Genomic DNA, 20909 nt, shown 5'->3' with positions numbered 1-20909 from the left:
GCCCTCACAGGCTCAAGCACCTAGAAGTCACTGGTCATGAGTATCTCGAGGGTCCACAGCAGCCATCCACCAGTTCTGCTGAGGCCACTAGGGGTGCACATTGCAAGAGTAGTAGAGTTAGGAAACGTTCTTAAAATAAAAACGCTATGGGCTGATCACCTGGGAGAGAAGTGAATGGAAGACACTTATTATGTTTGGAATTAAATTGAGCGCCTTTGGTCTGTAGTGTGGTTTAATAGGATAGAATGCCATTGATATAGAAGTTGTCTGAATGGTTTGAATAGTCTTCAATACAGGATGAAGTGAGTGGTAAGAATGAGTCAAGGACTGTTATGCAGAGGAGCTCTTTATAAATTTTCATGGCAAGGTGTGAGAATCTCAGTGCAATCGCTGAGCTGTGAGCAGATCCCTGACATCTCCCTGCTGCCAGGCACTAATGCGGACCTCCTTCCTCAATTGCTTCATCTCCTTCCTCCAGGTCTTCCACATCTGATGACGACTGCTGTTGCTGCTGCTTTTCCTCCTCCAGATGCAGGCCTCTCTGTAATACAATGTTGTGCAATATGCAGTAGACCATGACAATATGTGGCACTCTATCTGGGGCATATTGCTTGGAGCCCCCTGCGGCCCCACGCCCCCCAGGAGCGGTCCAGACATCTGAAACTCTGCTCAAGCTGTCCAATCGTGTGCTCTATAAGGATCCTGGCTGTGCCTTGGCTTCCATTGTATCTGTGCTGCTCAAGTGTGGTGGGGTTGCGCAGGAGTGTCATTAGCCAGATCTGCTCCTCCCAGGGTCAAATAGCAGGGGATGGTGGAATGTCTGAGAATAAAAGCATCATAGCAACTCCATGGGGACTTTGAGCAGACCTGTATGACGTTGTTTCTGTAATAGGTGTACATTGATATGGTATCATTTTCTGTTGAAAAATGTTGCTGGTTCATGTTCTGGTGCCCTAATGGCCGCGTGTGTAGAGTCAATCATGTCCTGCATGTGAAGTAAGCCAGAAACGACCGCAAACTCTCTCCTGTTGACTGCAGAGTTCAGTGAGGGAGGTGATGTCCTGCTCGGCCCTGGAAAATAGAGCGTCGGTCAGCTGCTTAATGCAGCTGTCAACTGCAGACTGAGTTATGTGGCTGATGGTCCTGTTACAGACTGAAAGGATCCAGTGTCATATTAAAAAAAAAAAATCAGGGCTGTGGTGACTTTGAGGGCCACTGGCAAGGCATGCCCTCCTTTGTCCAGCAGACAACAGGCCGGGTTGCATAGGTTTGCGTTAACCTTTACACAGGTCTGCGTTAACTTTTGCACAACCTCCTCCTGCACTTCCCCTCAGTTAGGTCCAGGAAAATAAGTCTTGATCTTGACCTATAGACCCTGAGAGAGTTAAAATGCAGTGGGGGTGGAGCTTTTAATTAGGACCTCGCTTGCCTGGGACAGGCATCTAACATGCAGCCACAAACATGGTGCGGGAAGAGTGCCAGACCTGGGAGGGGGGGGGGTTAAAATTGGCCCTAAAATCTCCTCCATCTGAACATCAGAAAGACTGAAACCATCATTTTTGTTCCCTCATAATGAGTGGGGAGAATGTGGAATGCGCTACCACAGGGAGTGGTTGAAGCAAATAATATAGATGCATTTATGGGGAGGCTAGACAAGCATATGAGGGGAAAAGGGAATAGAGGGTTATGCTGATAGAGTTAGATGAGAAAAGATGGGAGGAGGCTGGAGTGGAGCATAAACGCCAGCATGGACTGGTTGGGCCGAATGGCCTGTTTCTGTGCCGTATATCCTATGTAACTTCACTCCCTTGCCACTGGCTCCATTGCCTTTTGGAGCCTCTCAATCAATCAGACCCTGGTGAGCTGAAACAGGACCACTTGCTTCCAGTTGTACAATACTGCCACACACCACCTTACCTCAGTCACATCATCACTGATAATCTACTACTTACTGTTCTCACCTATAGATTTGCTTTCTTCAATGTCATTCTTACTGGCTTCTTACTGTCACCCCTCCATCAATTCCAATTTGCCAAAAAACCCTGTGTCTAGCCACGTTATCTAAGTTAAAGGCCCTTTACAAATGCAAGTTATTGTTGTTACAATATTAACTAAATTGATTGGAGTACCAATGTACACTACCACTGATAAATACAATGTGGGATTGATGTTAAAAGTATCAGTTGCGCTGCTACTGGGAGATGCTGGATGGAGACCAAGAGGCTCACTGCAGAAAGGAGAGCAAACTGGATAAAGAGACGTCAAGTAGCCACTCTTGCATTCCACCTGATGATTCTTCAAGAGTGTTATTGGTAGTGACTTAGGAGCAACTCACTCACTTGCCTTCTTGGACACAGTGCACGTGCAATCGAGGAGAGAAATGGGGAGAAAAAAAGGGCAGAAAGAAGCTTAACATGAGAAGATAAGTACACTCAAAAATAGAAGTAAATTATCGGTCAGCACTCAGCTTGGCACTGGAAATATTAGCCCGTAATTTGCAGTCAGCTGCGAAGCAAAGGCGCTCACCGCTGACCTCGAAGAAAGCTGCCCATCGAAAACCTGAGGTTTCTCGCCGTGCAATTGATTGTAGTGCTGTCAATAGGGGATTCCTATAGCGATGTTGTAGTGACGTCAACAAGATGTCTAAGCAGCCAATCACATTGAATAATTCTAACCGAGAACAAACCAGGAAATAAAAAGCAGCTTATATCCTCACTTTTTAAAAATGTTAGAAAGGGCAAAATAAAGATTGGGACTTTCCCACGAGGATAAGGTAAAAGCTGAAATATCATGAACAAACTTTAAAAAATTTTTTTTTTTTTTTATATTGTAATTTTTAACGCAATGGAGAAATTTGACATCCCACAAATATAAACATTAATTTTCAGGGCCAGAACGGTTGTTTAGCAGTCAATATGGAGTTAAAACCCCAGTTACACCTATTCCAACAAGGCTGAATATTTAATGGGGTATTTAACAGCTATATTAGCGCAGAAAAGCTTAAGTTTTGGTCAGTTCCACTAATTGCTGGCTATTTGGGTGGAGGGGTACACAGCACAGCCTGTGTCGGAGCAGTGAATGACTGACCGGAACTTCGGGATTTCTGTTTCTAGATGCGCACGCGCTAAATCCTGAAGTTGCGCTCAGTTTCAATGGGGTAATGACGCCGAACGCCAACAGTCTGCCGTCATTACCCACCACAAAATCCAGGCCAATAAATGTCTAGCACTTCAAATGTCATTTCCAACAGTGCAGGAACTTGCGAAATAATTTCTGAGTTGCATACTCAAAACATATAATTTAAAGATTTTGGTTTTCCATGAGAAATACTTAAATAAAGGTCAGAAATCCAATTGCTGCAAACCTTGTATTCCTTTAATGAACAAGGGCAAATTTAGAACTTCAAATGAAACCCATCTTTTTTGATTACAGGAAATAAGTTGACAAATATCCCAACAGAAAAAGACAACATCAGTACTGAAATACAGGCCAAAGTATCAACATGCAACCCTGCAGGAATGCACTGTCATAACAGGTCAGTGTAACCCTATGGACTCAAGTCAATTTAATCCTAGTGAAATGCAATGTGAACTAGGGTCACTGACCTGTCACAAAGGCATAATTCCAGGAAAACTGCTTGGCAAGCAAGGTTTGTAATTTAAAAAATAAAAATGGCCAGATCAAAACTTATCCATAGGATCACTGGAACTACATTTAGAGGGTCTTCAACATTGCATTTAATTAAAATAATCATTTTGTTTAAGAAATGTAGAAACATAGTGCCAGCTTTGTCAGACTAAAGAATTGCATCCAACACCTATGCCCTAAGGGTTCTGATGTGCTGCTTAGCAAGCAACGGATTGAAAATTACACCTTGAGCTAATTTTTATTACTGTAATATTAGGATTTATTTCAGCATCACACTGTGCATGAAGAAATTGTAATAAAATGACTGATACAGGGAATCTAGAATTCTCTGGATCTACCGAGGGAAACGTGCAGTTACAGAAGCATGGTTTGTTAGCTTGAAAAAAATAATTTTAAAAATACTGTACTTTACCTTACTAGCCAGCGGTGTAGTCCAACATCAAACTCCCTAGAGGGAAACATAAGAGTTTTAGTTAAAATAAATCTAGAATAGAATATGAACTTCAAGTACCTAACTGCAGATATTTTACTGTTCTATTCACACTTTAACAATTGTCTTAAATTTTGGAATGCCATTTTTTGTTGCTCTATTTCTGCACACTGAAATGATTAAACTCTCAGTTGATAAAGCTAAATATGCTTCCTTTCAAAAGGATTCAATTCAAAAAATAACAGGGATTGATTGTTGGGATTAAGTTAAATTAGACCAATCTGATTTGACCAATGCTCAAGTTTTCCCTTTTAAGCAATGTCTTCACTACCATCAATCCAAAAAAAACTACTTTCACAATTTGAAATTACCACATGCTGCTCACAAATCATAGAACATTCATCATCAGACAGGCACACATACGCTGGAACCAACTACCTGCATTTATAATAGTGACCTTGCATTCTGTGATTACTATTTAGATAGGAGCTTTTTTTTTTTAGTGTCTGAATTAATTAAATTTATCTTTTTATGTGGCTTTTTAGCAGTGTTTATCTGTTCAAATTGCACAATTCTGTCCTTTTCCTCCTGAAAACTGTAAAAGTACTGGCCTTGGTAATAAGTGGAATCTTTTCTAAAGTCCCGTTTCTCCGTAACCATGCATTGCTATCATGTAATAAATACATCCCCGATCTTACTGCCAGAGTACAAATTTTCACACTAGTACTAGGGATTATGTCCAATATGTATAGTTGTTTGTTATGTGCAATACGTTCAGGCTGTGGCTTTTCATCACTACTGAATTGTGTTGAAACTCACATAAAGGACAGTGTAACTTTCAGAAACGTTACTTAGTAGACTATGTAAAAGTATACTGCACTATGGTAATATGTAAAACATTATTGGCTTTCTGCTAAGTTTAATGTTAGCCTAACATCTGTCATTGGGAAAATGCTGGAATCCATTATTAAGGAAGTAATAGGACATTTAGAAAATCATAAAACCATGTTGACTCTGCTTGATTGTATGAAAGGGAAATCGTGTTTGACAAATTTACTAGAGTTCTTTGAGGATGTAACAAGCAGGGTGGATAACGGGGAACCAGTAGATGTAGTGTATTTGGATTTGCAGAAGGCACGCCACATAAAAGGTTACTGCGCAAGATAAGAACTCACGGTGTTAGGGGTAATATATTAGACTGAATAAAGGATTGACCAGCTGACAGAAAAGAGAGTCGGAATAAATGGGTAATTTTCAGGTTGGCAAACTGTAACTAGTGGGGTGCCATAGGGATCAGTGCCGGGCCATTAACTATTTACAATCTATATTAATGACATGGATGAAGGGACCGAGTGTACTGTTGCCAAATTTGCTGACGATACAAAGATAGGTGGGAAAGCTAGTTGTGAGGAGTACACAAAGAGTCTGCAAAAGGATATAGATAGGCTAAGTGAGTGGGCAAAAATTTGGCAGATGGAATATAATGTGGGAAAATGTGAGGTTATCCACTTTGGTAGGAAAAACAAAAAAGCAAAATATTATTTAAATGGAGACTACAGAATGCTGTGGTACAGAGGGATCTGGGTGTCCTCGTACATGAAACACAAAAAGTTAGCACGCACATACAACAAGTAATTAGGAAGGCAAATGGAATGAATATTGGCTTTTATTACAAGGGGGATGGAGTATAAAAGTAGGGAAGTCTTGCTATAACTGTACAGGGCGTTGGTGAGACCACACCTGGAGTACTGCGTACAGTTTTGGTCTCCTTATTTAAGGAAGGACATACTTGCATTGGAGGCAGTTCAGAGAAGGTTCACTAGGTTAATTCCTGAGTTGAAGGGGTTGTCTTATGAGGAAAGGTTGAGCAGGCTAGGCCTATACTCATTGGAGTTTAGAAGAATGAGAGGTGATCTTATTGAAACATATAGATTGAGGGGGCTTGACAGGGTAGATGCTGAGAGGATGTTTCCCCTCGTGGGGAAATCTAGAACTAGGGGGCATAGTTTCATAATAAGGGGTCGCCCATTTAAAACGGAGATGAGGAGGAATTTCTTCTCTCAGAGGGTCGTGAATCTTTGGAATTCTCTACCCGAGAGAGCTCTGGAGGCCAAGTCAGTGAAGATATTCAAGGCGGAGATAGACAGATTTTTGAAAAACAGGGGAATCAAGTGTTATGGGGAGCGGGCAGGAAAGTGAAGGTGAGGCCAAGATCAGATCAGCCATGATCTTATTGAATGGCAGAGCAGGCTCGAGAGGCTGAATGGCCTACTCCTGCTCCTATTTCTTACGTTCATATGTAATTTATCAGAATGGATTATAATCTTGTCTATTGTGACAATTAAATGGACAGGTTTGATACCAAACCAGGAGGGGAATAAAAGTAGTCTCAGCATGTGGACCTAAAATTAAATGAAAAGGTAAGCTTAATGGGCTGAACAGCTGTTTTGGTTCCTACTTAAGTTCTAGACAACTTCCCAACAACACCATTTGTCAAAAGAACCTAGATACTGAAAAAAATTTGATTTACACCAACCACAAATTCATGCTCACGGGTGGATGAAAGGATAATTTGTAGTTCACTTTATACCAAATTTTGAAAGCAACACAAAACCTGAAGATAGGTTACTTAGGAAGTTTGGCAAATATTTTATCAAGCATACAAGTTATTGAGGTCAGAATACTGTGTCAGATCATGACTATGCTTCTTATTGCACATAGAACAACAATGCAACATAACTGAAGTCTGGATTAAATGCATATTCAATACATTCACAAAATCATTTCCCATTCACACCAAATTCCCAACCCAGACATTACTTAGTTACTGTGCTTTATATAAATATCAAAATTAAAAACCCCACATACTTATTTTGCTGCTTTGAAATGGGTTTGAAATTTCTGTGATATTATGTGTAATTATGTATAATGTAGCAAGATACTTGTTGTTATAAATCGCAACCTCTACAAGAAGTAACTCAGGAAGTACTACTGAACGGCAGCTGAGGGCGCCGTCCGAGGAGTATAAATACTCGGGCGTGGGCCCAACTTGGCCAGAGACAATCTGGAAACAGGAAGCTAGTGACTACTAACTAGTCCTCCATGTTTTGTTACAAGTCGATTAAAGCCTTGCTTTACGTGCAACCAAGTGCGTAGTGAGTCTTTATTACGTCACTTGTAATTTAGAAGCAACACTTAGGCCGCGAATTTCCCAGAGCAGGCGGGATGGTGGCGGGAGAGCTGTTTTCCGGCTTCCAGTCACGAACCTGGCTGCAGCCACTCTGTAAACGAGATTTTCCCTTGATTGGCCTTGTTAAGCACACCCTGCGGGCTTCCCGGCCAATTAACAGGAAGTGGGTCTGATGGTGTAATTTGATGATGCGTCATCAGCCAGTTTCCTTAAAGGGACCACAGCCACACTGAGTTTGACAGTTGTTCTGTCAGTGTTTGACAGCATTGAGGTGCTGCAAACACTGACAAGCACTGCACAAAGCTGGACGCTTGCACCCAGGCTCTCCAATGACTCCCTCCATATGCTTATGGAGGGAGTCACAGCACACAGGGAGGTTCTTTTCCCTTCCAAGGGCGGAAGAGACCTCCCCAGGACACCAACGCAGCCTGGTTGCACATTGCACAGGAGGGCAAAAGCAGGGATGTCGTCAGAGCAGTGGTGCCAACCTTTCAATGATCTCAGTGGACCACAAAACGTTACTGCAAAGCCACACTCAAACTCACCCTGCTGTGCCACTCAACACATCCCCATCACTCTGCCTTCCATACCCTTCTCCTGCACATCTTTGCTCACACCAACTTACCTTGCACCTCCACCCAACCCTCTCTATCTACTTTATCACTTCCCCATCTCACGAGCCACCCCTCACACTCACCCTCATCCTACTGCAAACATACCAACTAGCAACACACAAGGGTAGGCACTTGAGAGGCTTATCCAATGTCCATGTGAAGTTTCTGGTAATGTGCTGTCATACTGTGAAATTTATTTTTCCAAAACTGCCCCTTATTGGACAGATCTGAGCGCACTTTGAGAAGTGTCTGAGTTCCAGTCATTGTTCAGACATAACTCCTTTCCCCCCCCCCCCCCCCACCCCATAGTGATGAGTGTGCATGGAATGGCTTGGACATTAAAGGGATGCTTCATGGTGCTGGTGTGGGATGGTGTCAACCTGGCGCATCATGTGGCAGCCAGGGCTAACAGCATCAAGTGAAGTAAATCTGGCCATGGTGATGCCATCACTGGCCTCCTGGGCAGCAATGTTGTCAGGGGCTGATGCCCTGTATCCAGTGCAGCATCAGGTGATGGAAGAGAAGGTTGTTTAGGTTGTTGGTCATTTTGGTGTGCCTGGTGATGTTGATGTTGATGCTGATCGTTGCAGGATTCGGAGGATCAAGGTCTGATTTTTCCAAGGGCACCGATGTTGCTGCAATAGATGGCAGCTGCAGGTGAGATGACAGAAGCGATCTGTCAATGGTGAGAGAGATTCTCCCAATGAGGTGGCACTGGACATACAGCTGGATCTAAAAACTTGTAAGCTAAAGAAATCTCTATATGTATTAAAAATGCAGTAAGCTACTTTCTCTGCGCTTTGAAACTCACCATCTGCAACATGGCATCCTTTACACCACTTCCGCAGCTGTCAGCTTATCAGAACATCAGAGTAGACTCGAACAGCGGGTAACCCGTAGGGGGAGAACGTAAAATTGCAAGGAAGCCTCAAAATAGTATTAAATTGGCTCTCAACAAGCCATTTAACAAGATCAATTGTCTCCTCCGCCGCTTGGTGTCGGGTTAGTTCTCCGCTGACAGACCCGACACCTGGGAGACTCGCGTGGAGGCGGGTTGACAGTGGGTTCCCTACCCGCTGTCAATCTTTGCTATTTTGACAGCGGACCCGCCTCCAAACCCACCCTCTGAGCACCGGCAAATTCGCGGCCTTAGCTTCTACATAGATACATAGAAGATAGGAGCAGGAGTAGGCCATTCGGCCCTTCGTGCCTGCTCCGCCATTCGATGAGATCATGGCTGATCCTTTAATTCAGTATCCCGTCCCCGCCTTCTCTCCGTAACCCTTAACCCCTTTTGCCCGTAGAAATATATCTAATTCCCTCTTAAATATATTTAATGAGCTGGCGTACACTGCCCTCTGTGGCAATGAGTTCCACAGGTTCACCACTCTCTGAGTGAAGAAATTCCCCCTCATCTCTGTCCTAAATGGTTTAGCCCTTATCCTTAAATTATGTCCTCTAGTTCTGTTCTCACCCGCCAAGGGAAACATTCCTTCTGCATCCAGTCTGTCTAGACCTGTCAGAATTTTATACACTTCTATGAGGTCCCCTCTCAATCTTCTAAACTCCAGTGTGTACATCCCTAAACTACATAGTCTCTCCTCATAGGTCATTCCCGCCATTCCTGGTATCAGCCTGGTGAATCGCCGCTGCACCCCCTCCATGGCAAGAACATCCTTCCTCAGATGAGGCGACCAAAACTGTACACAGTACTCGAGGTGTGGTCTCACCAGTGCCCTGTACAGCTGCAGCAAGGTATCCCTGTTCCTGTATTCTAACCCTTTTGCTATGAAGGCCAGCATACCGTTTGCCTTCTTGACCGCCTGTTGCACCTGCATGCTCGCCTTCAGTGACTGGTGTACAAGAACACCCAGGTCTCTCTGTACTTCCCCCTCTCCCAATCTATTGCCATTTAAATAATAATTTGCCCTCCCGTTCCTGCACCCAAGGTGGATAACTTCGCACTTGTCCACATTATAGTGCATCTGCCATTTATCCGCCCAATCGCCCAGTCTGTCCAAATCGCTCTGGAGCTTCCTGGTCTCTTCCTCTGAGCCCACCCCCCCTCCTAGTTTAGTGTCGTCTGCAAATTTGGAAATGCTGCATCCGACTCCCTGATCCAGGTCATTAATGTAAATTGTGAACAGCTGGGGGCCCAGGACAGATCCCTGTGGTACCCCACTTGTTACTGCCTGCCATTCAGAAAATGAGCCGTTTATTCCAACTCTCTGTTTTCTATCTGACAGCCAGTTCCCTATCCACGCCAAAACTTTCCCCTTTATCCCATGAGCCTCAATTTTCCATGCTAATCTTTTATGTGGGACCTTATCGAAGGCCTTTTGGAAGTCCAGGTACACCACATCTACTGGCTCTCCCCCATCTATTCTACCAGTTACTCCCTCAAAAAATTCCAATAGATTAGTCAAGCACGATTTACCCTTTGTAAATCCATGTTGACTCTGTCCTATCCTGTCCCCATTTGCTAAGTGCTCCGCTATTTCATCCTTAATGATGGACTCCAGCATTTTGCCCACAACTGATGTAAGGCTTACAGGTCTGTAATTACCTGCTTTTTCCCTACCCCCCTTTTTGAATAGTGGGGTAACGTTAGCTACCCTCCAGTCCATCGGCACTGTTCCCGAGTCTAATGAATTCTGAAAAATCATCCTTAGTGCATCCGCTATCTCTAGGGCCACCTCCTTCAGTACCCTAGGATGCATGTTATCAGGCCCTGGGGATTTGTCCACCTTCAATCCCTTTAGCTTCCTTAACACCATATCCTTAGAGATATTGATTTGCGTCAGTTCCTCCTTTGCCAATGTCCCTATTTTTCCCGATATCCCAGGGAGGTTTTTTGTGTCTTCCTTCGTAAAGACTGACCCAAAGTATGCATTTAGTTGATCTGCCATTTCCTTATTTCCCATTATATATTCCCCCGTATCTGACTGCAATGGACCAACTTTGGTTTTCACCAGTCTTTTCCTTTTGATATATTTATAAAAGCTTTTGGAGTTAGTTTTTATATTTTCCGCCAGCTTGTTTTCGTAAGCTATTTTGCCCCTCTTGATCATGCCCTTTGCCCTCCTTTGCTCTATCTTAAACTGTTCCCAATCTTCCGCTCTGGCGCTTTTTTTGGCTATTTTATACGCCCTATCTTTGGATTTTATGCTGTCTCTAATTTCCCCTGTTATCCACGGTTGAGTCACCTTTTTAGATTTCCTTTTATGCCAGATTGGTATAAACAATTTTTGCAATTTTGTCATTCTATCTTTAAATGTTTGCCATTGTTTATCTACCTCCAGTCCTCCCAGGAACGTTGTCCAATCAGACCTACTCAGTTCCCGTCTCATGGCATCATAATTCCCCTTGTTTAAATTCAGGACCTTAGTCTCTGAGTCAATTTCTTCGCTCTCCATTTCGAGTGAGAAATCGATCATGTTATGATCGCTCTGACCCAAGGGTCCCCGTACAACAAGATTACTGATTAGTCCCTTCTCATTGCACAGTACCCAGTCCAATATAGCCTGTTCCCGAGTTGGTTCCTCGACATATTGATCCAGATAACCATCCCTTAAACACTCAAGGAATTCCTCCTCCTCATTATTTTTACTGATTAGGCTAGTCCAATCTATATGTAAGTTAAAGTCACCTATGATGACAGCTGTGCTCTTATTGCACGCTTCTCTAATTTCCCTCGTGATGCCCTCCCTAACCTCTATTTTACTATTTGGAGGCCTATATACCACTCCTATTAATGTTTTTCGCCCCTCGCTATTTCTTAGCTCCACCCATATAGATTCTGTATTAACTGAGTTAATATCCTTCTTTTCAATTGCATTTATCCCCTCTTTTACTAGCAATGCTACCCCTCCTCCCTTTCTTTTTTGTCGATCCTTCCTAAATACTGAATACCCCTGTATGTTAAGCTCCCAGCCCTGCTCACCCTGCAACCATGTTTCCGTAATCCCAATTAGATCATAATTATTAACCTCTATTTCCACAGCTAATTCATCTACCTTGTTCCTGATGCTTCTCGCATTAAGGTATAAAACCCTCAGGCTTTTTTTATGCTCACATTTTTTATGAATTAGTTTGGCCCTTTGTTTTTTGTTCCTCACCCTTTTACCATTTATTTCTGTCTGCCTTTCACTTTCCTCTATTTCACTACATAGGTTTCTAGCCCCCTGCCATACTAGTTTAAATGCTCCCGAACTGCTTTATCAAAAATTACCCCGAGAACATCAGTTCCATCTCTGCACAGGTGTAGACCGTCCCTTTTGTATAGGTCACACCTACCACAAAACTGGTTCCAATGCCTCAAAAATTTAAAACCCTCCCTCTTACACCACTGCTCAAGCCACGTATTTAGCCTAACTATCCTGTTCTCTGTACTCTTACTAGCACGTGGCACTGGTAGTAATCCAGAGATTACTACCTTCGAGGTCCTACTTTTTAGCTTGGCTCCTAACTCCCTAAATTCTACTTGTAGGACCTCTTCCCTTTTTTTAGCTACGTCGTTGGTACCAACATGTATCACGACAACTGGCTGTTCCCCCTCCCCCTCCAGAATGTTCTGCACCCGCGCCGAGACATCCTTGACCCTTGCACCAGGGAGGCAACATACCATCCTGGAGTCTCGGTCGCGACCACAGAAACCCCTATCTATTCCCCTTACAATCGAATCCCCTATTACTATAGCCCTGCCACTCTTTTTCCCTCCCTTCTTTGCAACAGGAAAAGAGAAAACTCAAAGATAGTAGAACACAATACATGCAATATTCATCAGCCCAAGACAACAGAGCAATTCCTGTATATAGACTGTTGTCATGATTGTTACTTGGAAACAATCATCTCCCCATCAGCTTACATCACCACAGCACAGAAACTGAGGATAAATCTGCAAAAAGTTGAGTATGTAAATGTGCAATATTGTATGGTACTCAGCCATAATAACTAGGAAGTTCTCAGGTTCATTGCCTGGTTTGTCCAGAGTTGGTATTTGAGGATATACAATTGGCCTCAGCCAGGTTCCTGCTCCTCATTGCTTTCCAATACCCCCTGCTGGAAAGAACACATGTCTGGATGTCAGGTGATGAAAAAATCAAACTCAGATATGATGGCCTCAGTGGTCAAATAGCCTGCCGACACTGACGAACGAGGCTCTCAGATGATGAAAGGTCACTTCTGCAAGGGATTGGAGGGCTACAGGTGCCTATGGACACGTACCCCAAGAAAAGTCATCCCCTTCAGGAGAACAGAAAACGGAAATGCCTAAAATTTGCAAAAAAAAAGCAAGTTAGGTGGGTAAGCAGGAAAGAAATAAAATTCAAAGAGACCTACAACAATCTAGCCACTGGGAAGATCAATCAAAAATAGTAGTTACTATCGAGAAATACAGGATTATAAATACTGGTACTAAAATGGCAAAAGGACTACAAAATGATAAGTATATCAAATAAAGTGACTTGACTAGATGTAATACTTGATTAGATATTGAAAGGATAATCATCATATAGATCAGTTAAAATATTGGGTCATAAAACCAAATCCATAGACTATGGGGCAAATTATCCAGACCTTTGCACCCAACCCCCTATTCCTTGCAGGAATGCCCATTTCCCAGATGCAAAGGTCAGGAAAAAGGGATGAAAACGCGTTTAGATGGATTTCGACCCCCTTTATGTTGCTGCTGAGTTAGAGAGAAGGAAAAATAATGTCCAGCAGGTTTCCAACTCCTGAATCCTATCCAGCAACTCCTGAAGTGAAAATAGTATCAAGTTCAGCTGTGTTACCAGCCCCCTCCCCTACAGTCAAATAAGCTGCCAACACTCACTGTCCAGGCTCATACATATGAACAATGGCCACTTAGATGAGGTACCATGCAAGCCATAGCCTATCATGCAATTGCATGATCAGGAAAGGAGGGAAGAAAATTGTTGAAAAGGAAAAAGAATGATGAAAAGGAAAAAAGGAAAAAAAGAGAAAACTGAACCCACTAAATATTTTTAAACTTTTTTAAAATTTAAGTAAATATGGAAGTGGTTTATCGCTAAGTGTATGCTGTATAAATAGTTGGCTTCCTGAAAGGTCATGCCTTTTAACTTTAAAAAGAAAATCGAAACTACCAGCTTAAATCGAAGAATTATGATAAAGTGAAAATAATGTAATTTGGGTATAGCATTTCACTAAATATTGCAAGTGTCACTACATTAGAGAGCAGTTGCAAAGGCAAATAAATGCTGGGTGATATAAAAGGCACTACGTTATTATGTGGTTGAAATAGGACAGTTTGAGCCAGTGATCCTCCGTATCCTGAGTTCTTAATCCTAATCATGCCGCTATCACAGAGCAGTACTGGTGGAGTCTGGGAGCTGGTCGCCTAGCTACCCTCTGCATTGTGGATTGTGTGTGGCAGGCAAAGCTGATAATGTGGGTTGGCACACAAATGTAAAGCTGACAGGAAAGGGCAGGAGTTTCATGGGCAAAATCAAAGGAGTCCACAGGCCACCTAAAACGAATGTGTTACTAGCAGCTTTACCTGGCTTCATTAGAACAGCCACAAGTTTAATACATATTTTAACTCTTTCATATTAGCAAATATGAGCCCATAAATGTCTGACTTGAAAAAATAAATTCAACTAAACATACATCTTCAAACCGAAGTGTTGTTGTACTAAACATTTCATAGAACACAACTAATAGACCATGTAAATCAGATTGCAGCAGGAGAACCTATATATATTACAACGCTGCAACACAACAGAGGGATTCTGATGGATTGTTTGACATTTATTCATGATTTGACTATGTAAACACCCTCCCATCCCAGTTTCTTACCGCCCCTTCTTCATCCCTTGATCACCAAAATCTCAATCCCGCTATCCACCCTCTCCAACAATTCCAACATTTATTTTCTTTCTAAAGTCCTAGAAACTATCATTGCCTCACAAATATATTCCTGCCTCACTCCCTGATCAAAACCTTCCAATCAGACTTTCCTTCCCATGGTGCCAAAACCACGCTTTCCTGCTGCATCATAAAAGTGTATGCCATGATTCATTCTTTGGCTCACACTTCTATCACTTAAACGCTACCCCTTGCTGTTGTTATCCAGAAGCACAGGGTCAGCTTTTTTTTCCCCTAGCTGATGTCACCATCCCCAATTGCCCACCTGACAGTAAGACCTGAATGAGCTAAAGCTGCCTACAGCTTAAGGTTGGCAAAAATCACATCTTCTTTGCAGCTGGTCGATAAGTCGTTATCACCCCCCGGAGGCAATAACAGGAGGCGCTGAGGTACAGAATTTCTCCCCCTAGGATTCTTGGCTTCACCTTCAAATCCATCCATGGCCTTGCTCTATTTAAAGGATCTCCACCTTATCTTCCAGCATGCATTCTCCAGTCATTCAATACCAACCTACTTGATCCCTGCACCATGGCTTGAGCCACTCTTTCAGCCACCTTGCCCTGAGCATGAGCTTCGTTCCTGAACATCTATACTGTGCCTTCAAAAACCTCCTAAGCTCTCTTCCCTCCATTGCGTTCATTATGTACAGTCCCTGTTCTCTCCCCCTCTGAACCCCTGCATTATTCAATGCCTCATAAAGACATAAAGAGCACAGTAGAAATCTTTGCGGTTGCAGTCATCAGACTCTTATTGATGGAGAGCCCACATCTTGCTTCAAATCATAAAATCTGTTTTAAATCTTTTTCATCAGAAATTTCTGATAGGCCAATATATTGTGAATATTAATTAAAAATTCTGCCTTTTTTAAAATAGAGGCCTTTTGTTTTGACATCTGGGTTAAGAATTACAAGGTTTGAATTTCCACAATGAGATTTTTGCATTGTCTATGAATTAAATTTGGCAGCACTGAAATGAATCTTGTGGGTTTAATAGCAGCACTAGCCCCTACAAGAATGGAGGAGGAAAAAGCAGAGAAAATTTAATAATATTAATCATTTATAAAACTATACTTGGTTTCCTCAGTTTATTTTACCACACTGACAAAGTAAATGTTTAACTCAGTGTTCCACATCAATATCACTTTGGGTAAAAATTAACATGCAATTCAATATCTATTTGTTCCATTAACTTTATATACAAAATGTGTCTGCCATTTCCAGGGTGTGCTTGGACAGATTTAATGGTTTCTGCCCTTCCTCATCGCCAAGCCCATTAAGAGCAGATAAGTTTAACAAATTGGATCTTCATTAGCTGTGTATAACACATTAGACTGGATATAATGCGCTCTCTGTAAGCAACTGATCTACTGTAATGCATTTGGTATTTATAAACATGTAACAGAATAATGTCTGTTTGACAAACCTGGAATAAAATGCTAATATAATTTCAGTAAACCAGGTTTAAAAGCAATTCTATTTTACTCTATTTCCATTTGTCTCAAGCATTTGAAATTCAGGTGTGCAATGCACCATCCAGTGTGGCACTGAACCATACGAATCAAGATGCCAGGTTTCAGCACTGGTCTGGTCAAGGTTAGCTAACCTCAGCTGGGGCAGCAACAGAAGCACCATCATAGACATGAGTACCCAACAATCCTGTCAACTTGGTCACCAGGTGCATGGATAAAAGTGGCAGACAGCAGACTAGTGGCAGTATGCAGATTGATAGTTGGCAACCTGCTTGAGTAACTCCACAACCAGCTTACAAACTATGATGCAAAAGTACCAGGTACAGTACAAGGATAAGGGTTGGAGCAGAGTGCACAAATTAGAAGACAAATTTCCTGAGTTTTCTGGCAGTTGTACTCCATTTCAGGTGGACCAAAGGATGACAATTTCCTTTACATTTCAAAGTCACTCTGTGTAATTCTGGAAGTGAAGTGTATTTTTTTTGCTGCATTTGCCCTTTAATGTTACAAGATGCCATTAAATTCCTCCTCTGATATACGAGTCCTCTAAAGTAGTCTCAGACTTGGATGACTCACCTGTGTAGACATAGAAGAAATATGTGCATGAACTGAGTATCATCTGATTTTTAAAAGAAACTTCAGCAGAAACGTATGAAATATATGCCTTAACAAAAATCATTTTGCAGTAAGATTGCATAAGCCCAATAAGACCACCTAACTTCTCATCACATTCCTCAATCCTTTCTTTCCAGAGACACACCTTTCTAGTGGTCTCCTAAATCCTACTATTTTGTCCAATTTTCCCAGATAATTTGTTGTATTACCTTTAGTGTAAAAAATTGTTCTCCTTGACTTTGTGGATATATTTCACACACACAGAATATAGAATAGTCTACGGTACTATTGCAAACAACATCTTACCGACTGGAACCATATAATTAATTGATACGCATTCTTGCTGCAAAAATAGCGATTGCCTTGATAACGGTTGATTCCATTGAAAAAGTACTTACCACATTCAGCAGATTAGATGGTCTCCTCAATCAGCGCATCCAGGAAAAGGGAAAGCTTGCTTTTGGCAAGCAACAATTCTTTTTCAATCCTGCTCTTCAAGTTTCTCTTGGCATTTTGGGCAGTTTGGCATCTCTGTTGCTGCTTGATTTTAAGCCAGCAACATGCTTCCAATTGTCAGCACGTTTTATTATTTTCAAACTGCATATTTTGCCCAATGTTTGCCCCAATTGACAATGATCAGACGGTGTCTTCATATAGACACTTTATTCCTTTAATAATTCTGCGACTAGAAGTTTCAACTTCTGAAACAAGGCTGTCATCTTCAAATTTCTCTTTCCATCTTACTTAGTTTAATGTCTGGAAAACTAAGGCTGCAATCAAGAGAAGCCAAAAGGCTAATTTCCTGCTGTTGCACCAAATTCATTTACAGGATTTCGATTAACATCAAATTGAATGTCTATTCATTGCTTCACTGAGATGATCTTTTACATCATTTAACAAATTGCTGGTTCACGATTAAGCAGGTTGTAGGTCATTCCACCTAGGAACTTCCTCTGGGTGATTGGAGATCTGGGCCAAGAGCTTCCGCTTTGGGTGCAATCGGCGATTTGGGTGCAATTGAAAGCGTTTTTTTTTCCTTGAGTTTCCGATCAAACTCATTTGTATATCGTCGAACACAAAATCTGCCATGAACCTGTGCAATTGGGCAGTGTTTTAAAACTTTTTTAAAAACTTTTGCTTTAAAGAATATGCCCTGATATATTTAAGAGTGGTAACTTGGTGCAGTTGAAAATGGGTTTATCACAAAAAATAAGCATTTTTAATCAGTGTCAAGCCACCACCTGTGAGTAACCAGATTTTAAATTACTGAAAATGACATTTAAAAAAATTATACAGAACCATTTGTTGTTATATTGGGGTACAGTAGTCAATTTCTTAATAATTTTAAATTACATTCAAAAGTTCTTAAAATGTGCATTTTAATGTCCTTGCACCCAAAAGAACCAGCTTAATTTTTAGAGCCTCCTCAAATTCCTGCAAACGAGCATAATTAGCGGAAACTCCCAATGGTGATTAATTCACCCTGGGGGCATGGCCAGGTTTGCGGGTTGGGCCGCTTCGAGTATGATGTTTTTTAAAAATAGCGCAAAAGATCACAGAAACTCGATTTGCGCTTAAAATTCCACGATCTTTTGCGTGGGTTACACCAATTTCAGGCAAATTGCAACAAAAAAACCAGCGCAACCAAATGGAAACTCCAGGCTTTGTTGTCTCTTTCCCACCCCCCTTTTTATTTTCATCTACCCAACAATGGGGTTTTCACTTCAGGAGAAGGATATACACCTGAAAAGTTCCTTTGTCTTTTCTCTTTACAAATGCTAATGGACCTACTGTGCATTACAGTATTTTATGTTTTAATTTCAGATTTTTAGCATTTGCAGGTTTTTTTTTTTTTTAAATGGATGCCTTAACTCGTTGTCAGTATAATTGCCATATTTGTGAAAGCACCTCACTTACTACCCAAATACTAACGATACCCCTACATAATAAAATGCAGTGCACTGTAATTATTTTTGTAACTCTTTCACTCCCTTCCACCCACCCACCCCCAACCACCCACCCAAATATTAGCCATTAGTTTTTTCTCATTTGGACCATTTTTTTCTTTAAACAAACTGTTCAATCAACGCAAGAGTGTTGTTATTTGGCCAACTAAAAGTGACCCAAGAAGGCATTGCTCCAATAACCCAACCTTGAATGAATGAATTAACTTGCATTTATACCTTGTGAATGAACCTTGTAAAATGACTCCCGAGCCAATACTTACAAAGCAAATAATGGAAATCACAATAAAGTGAATGAGACAGAAGCCAGTAGAACTGCACCTACAAGAATCCCATTTTGTTCTTAATCTTTACTTTAAAAAAAAGTCTGTGCAACTCACCTCCACGTTCCTGTAAAACTGTACAAGGTGCTGGTACATCTTGGCAATCTTGGTGGTTCAAAACCATCCAGACACATGATAATTGATGGAATGCCATAAAGTAGCAGATATTTCATATAGAAAAACAGTGCATGAGCAAAACCAAGGCCACCTATGAGACAAAGGTATATGTTAAATGGTTATTTGCATTTTAACTGTTCACGTCCCAATATCTAACTATACAATAGCATAACCCAGGGGTGAAGCAATAGTACCCCCTTGTGATCTGAATTGGATATTCATGTCTTTTGCATGTAGCAATCCAATATTTTAAAGATGGACCAAGAAAACACCCAATGAGACAAAGTCACATATGAACAATTAAGTTACTTTATTATAAAGCAAGTGTAACAGTTATGATCAGCACAACTTGTCTTCCCATAATGCAAAAATAATGGCAAGCTATGCTTCCTCACATCAGTAGAACAGGGTGCTTGACTTATTAACTACCTGCCTGAATTATTCTTCTAAACCTGGCCAAAACTTGCTCTGTTTCTATTTTTAAAAACTTACTGACTGATAATAGCCCCGACTTTTACCTGGTGGGATTTGGGCAGGCGAGCGGAGGCAGAACGTTAGATTCCAATCTGAGTATTTAAAAAAGACCCTGCTGGCTTCAATGACTACACTTCAAAAGTATTTAATTGGCTGTAAAGCACTTTGGGACGTCCTTAGATTGCGAAAGGCGCTAAATAAATGTAAGTCTTTCTTTTATTTACCTCCATATGGCAACATATCATGTCAAAGATTGTGATCACAAATCCAAGTCTTACTATTTCATAATGAAGTTAGCCTGAGCCAACACTTTTACATACAGGACCAAGATTAGAACAGATTTTATTTAAATTAATTCGGTAATAAAAATGTGTAAATAAACAGCAAATAGTTTTTACATAACAAATTATGCCATTCTGTAGTCTGAGCAGAGAAAATTGCTTGCTTTCTATTACACAGGCTATATTCACCTTTACAGCAGTTTCCCCCTCAGTTGTCAGCATTCAACTCAACTAGCATTCAGCACAGCACTATATTTAGAAATCATAAAGCCATGCATAAAAATGAATCTTACACACTAGATTTTACATTAGAAAAATACTGCTACGTGGCTCCAATCTCCTCTGTCCAAAAAATAACTATTGTGTTCCATTCGGATTATATTATTTTCCTGAAGAATCTTTTATTTTCCAAATTTTGATTTTTAAGCTCAAAATACTAAATCGGCAAAGCAAAAAATATATTTTTTTCTTATGATATTGCTCGGTGCAATACTGTTTTGTGCAGCTTCTCGTCAATATTTCATTACCATTTAGATAGCTATATGCTCAGTTCCACTTTACAAATAGTACTGTGGATATTCAAGAATTTTTATTTTAATCTAATTCTCAATCCACCTTTTTATATCTCCAAACGTAATCCACAACTCTGAAATGCATTGCTTTGTGGAAAGTCACATACCAGATCATTTCCAATTTTATGTAGGATGGGAAAGAAAAATGATCTGAACAAGCTAATCCTAACAAATGTATAAGGAACTTGCAATTGAAAGCGAATATCGGGGTCAAATTATAATCAGCACAATCCAGGCAGAATCAGCCAAACCAGTGCAAAAGATCAGGTCATTTTAAACGTGATTTACGCCCAAAACCTCTTACGCT

At 41.1% G+C, this 20909-nt stretch overlaps 1 protein-coding gene across 3 annotated transcripts in view; it reads right to left on the bottom strand.

The window, feature by feature from the left end:
• The window catches only part of hhat (hedgehog acyltransferase), a 390783-nt gene that overhangs the window by 294884 nt on the left and 74990 nt on the right, over nucleotides 1-20909 (bottom strand). For 2 of the 3 annotated variants that reach the window (XM_085980882.1, XM_085980888.1), the window contains 2 exons: nucleotides 19216-19366; nucleotides 4061-4096 (listed from right to left, as the gene is read on the bottom strand). In XM_085980882.1, coding sequence (XP_085837008.1) covers nucleotides 4061-4096; nucleotides 19216-19366 — 187 coding nt within the window. Of the gene's footprint in view, nucleotides 1-4060; nucleotides 4097-15858; nucleotides 16833-17269; nucleotides 17965-19215; nucleotides 19367-20909 lie in introns of those variants that run through there. The other variant, XR_015076777.1, reaches the window with a different exon arrangement.

This window comes from Somniosus microcephalus, chromosome 3, assembly GCF_052327205.1.
Source record: "Somniosus microcephalus isolate GS21.2 chromosome 3, FLI_Smic_1.0, whole genome shotgun sequence".
NCBI lineage: Eukaryota > Metazoa > Chordata > Chondrichthyes > Squaliformes > Somniosidae > Somniosus > Somniosus microcephalus.
This window is presented reverse-complemented; position numbering and strand designations above follow the sequence as displayed.